At 39.5% G+C, this 2,956-nt stretch overlaps 1 protein-coding gene across 1 annotated transcript; it reads left to right on the forward strand.

Annotated features, from left to right (window-relative positions):
- Positions 1 to 775: 775 nt before the first annotated feature.
- pex11a (peroxisomal biogenesis factor 11 alpha) lies at positions 776 to 2,956 on the forward strand. Its single transcript, XM_037682884.1, has 3 exons — positions 776 to 831; positions 927 to 1,042; positions 2,388 to 2,956. Exons 1-3 carry the CDS (start codon positions 776 to 778, stop codon positions 2,954 to 2,956), a joined length of 741 nt encoding a protein of 246 aa, XP_037538812.1.

Raw genomic sequence — 2,956 nt, forward strand, 5'->3', positions numbered from 1 at the left:
TAATCTTTAAGTATTTTAATACATTTATTTATTCATTTTTATGTACCAGTCAAAACTTTTGACTAACATTTTGTGTAACAAGTCATTGTTGTTGTTAATATTATTATTATTATTACTATTATTATATGATTTACAGAGCAGTTGATAAATGGAGAATAGTTAAAACAGATTTTTACAACTTTTATATAAATTCGCTATTTAATCATATAATGAACTATCATCATTTTATTTAAAATTAAAAATGTTTATCAATATTTCGAGCATTAATTGAATTACTCACGTTTATTAAATTCAGTTTGACTTTAAAAACATGTACATTTATCATGTTTTCAGACTCAGTAATGCAACTAATTTTCTTCAGCATTTTTTGTTGTTGTTGCAAACAACTTTACGAGAATAAAACGAACATTTCAGTTGTCATGGCAACGATAGCAAATACTGAAAAGACCTTGGTCCGTCCCTCAAATCCGTCCGCCTTACGTTCCGCCGCCAAATTTAGCCGTAGTGGAAACAAGAAAAGGTGTTATAACTAAGCTTACCTTTCTCTGTGCACACACACAGCACGTGGGAAAAGTTTCCAAATTCAGATATCTTCGTTTGTTTTTATCGGTGACAAAATGTAAAGTACAAATGCTGACTGAACACAAGGACTTGGCTCATTTGACCAGCCGTAGTGAGCAGGCAGACAACGTCAACAGCTCCACGCTAACGCCTGAGCAAACTTCAAAGCTAATTAACTCAGCGGAACAACCTGTTCTTACTCAGTATAATAATCATGGACGCCGTGGTCAAATTCACCAACCAAAGTCAAGGAAGAGACCGCATATTCAGGTGGGTTTCTACTAGCATAGTTGTAATTAGTTTTTTTTTTTTTAATCTAAAAATAAGAGCACTAACTCATCTCTGTGGTCTGGTTTGGATTTCAGAGCGACCCAGTATGCCTGCGCACTGTCCATACATTTACTGCGAAACAGCTCTGACAGGAAGGAGCTGGTGGCCAAACTCAAACAGCTGGAAACTAACATGAGTTCAGGACGCAAATGTGAGTACAGCTAAACTAAAGCAGGCAAAGAGGCGTTTAAAGTGCTCTACATGAACTTTACCCCGCGTCTAACATGAAGTCCCCATATTGTTATCAAGGTGTGCAGTTTTACTTCTAAAGGTTTGAGAAACCCAGTTGTCCTTGTTGGTTTTGTATAATCCACAGACAGAAGAGCTAAAACAAATAAACACCTAAATTGCTCTTTGGTTTGTATATTTTGAACCTAAACAAAAATCTGTCATGTTCTGAATGCTGAAAACAAGCTTTGAATAGCTACAAAGCATTAATAGTGATTGACTTTTAACTTTTATGTTGCCTAAGATTTTAAGATTGGACCATTAGGTAAAAATAAAACTATGGCACAAAATATGCCTTAAAGCCACACACATTTTATTCTGCAAGACACATTTAAAAGTTAAAGAAACCATAATCACTGTTGCATTTTAGCAAACATAAGTAGATTGGTCTTATAAAAATGTATGAACCAATTTGGAGGAGAAAGGCAGATAATAAAAAAAGTATCTGAAATTCTGTATTCTGCATGAATGGACACAGATTTCTGTTGCATAGCCTCCACAGTGTGTTCTCAGTTGGGTTATGATTAAAAAGTATGATTTAAAAGCATGAATGATGTAAAGCAGTTATAAATATGTCCATCTCGCTCTGTTTTTATTAGGTTGTGGGTGTCAAATCAGTGCACTGTACGAAGTGAACCTTTCTGCAACCTCATTAAATCAGTGAACTTGAATAAGGCAGCTTGTGGCTTCATGTTAGGTTTGCAGCTTTTTCCTCATATCCGCTGTTTCACTTGTGGATTTGTGTTGCGGTATTTGCAGACTTTGGTTGTAGCACTTATAAGACTTCACAAATCACAGATGACTCACCACCTGTGTAAATTTTTAAACATTTTGAACTTTGACACAGATTTCCAGGGACAGATGGAGCCTTAAAGCAGATTTATTCTCTTGCAGTAGAGCCGTTTACAGACCAGGCTGCTTAGGATGCTGTTACTGATGCAGCGTTTTATTATCTGTCCTCTGCATCAGAGCTGCAGACGTGAGGCCTCACTGCTTTGTCTGCCTGGCTTGATAATTGTCAGACCTCAAGTTTAGACGGATCATTTAGGAAAAAAAAATTATGCTGCAACATGCTTTCTGAATAGTTCTGGATGCATGAAAATGCCAGCCCACCTCGACTTTAATCCTTCCAGAATGCTAAGCATCAGAACCGTGCATCGTGTTCTTGTTTAGCAAACATTTTCTGCAGGTGAATATAAACTGCTGCTTGTGTTTTACCTCACGTTTCACTGCAAACTGATTCCTTCTGTTTCTTCCTGCTCTGCTAGTGCTCAGGCTGGGAAATGCAGCACATTCCATTGTGGCTGCCAAACAAACCCTGCAGCTCTCTGACAGAGTGCTGTGTCTGTGCCTCACTGTGGCCAATGTCAGCCGGGCCCTCTACTTCCTCTGTGACAACTTGCTTTGGGCCAGAAGTGTCGGCCTTATTCGCAACGTGGACAAGGAACGCTGGAGCCTGAACTCCTCTCGCTGCTACTTCTCCTCGTTGGTGATGAGTTTGGTCCGAGATGTTTACCTAGTCCTCCAGCTGACGGTGAAGAAAAAGAGGGACGAGAAGTTCAAGCAGAAAATGAGTCGACATCTCTGCGAGAGTCCGGAAGTAGCTGAATCGGTCATTCCTGAGCTGGATGCCTTCGTTTTTCTGCTTTTAGAAACTCTGAAGTCACATCCGGCTGTTGCTTTGGACACGCTGAAGAACGTCTGCGATCTGTTCATTCCCTTAGACAAGCTGGGGATTTACAAGACGAACGCAGGAGTGGTTGGATTTTGTGGGCTCGTGTCCTCCCTGCTCGGCATTGCAACCCTCACCTGCCCTACTCTAAAGATCAAACCGTGA

This window comes from Nematolebias whitei, chromosome 10 (genome assembly GCF_014905685.2).
Source record: "Nematolebias whitei isolate Nwh7 chromosome 10, NemWhi1, whole genome shotgun sequence".
Taxonomy (NCBI): Eukaryota; Metazoa; Chordata; class Actinopteri; order Cyprinodontiformes; family Rivulidae; genus Nematolebias; species Nematolebias whitei.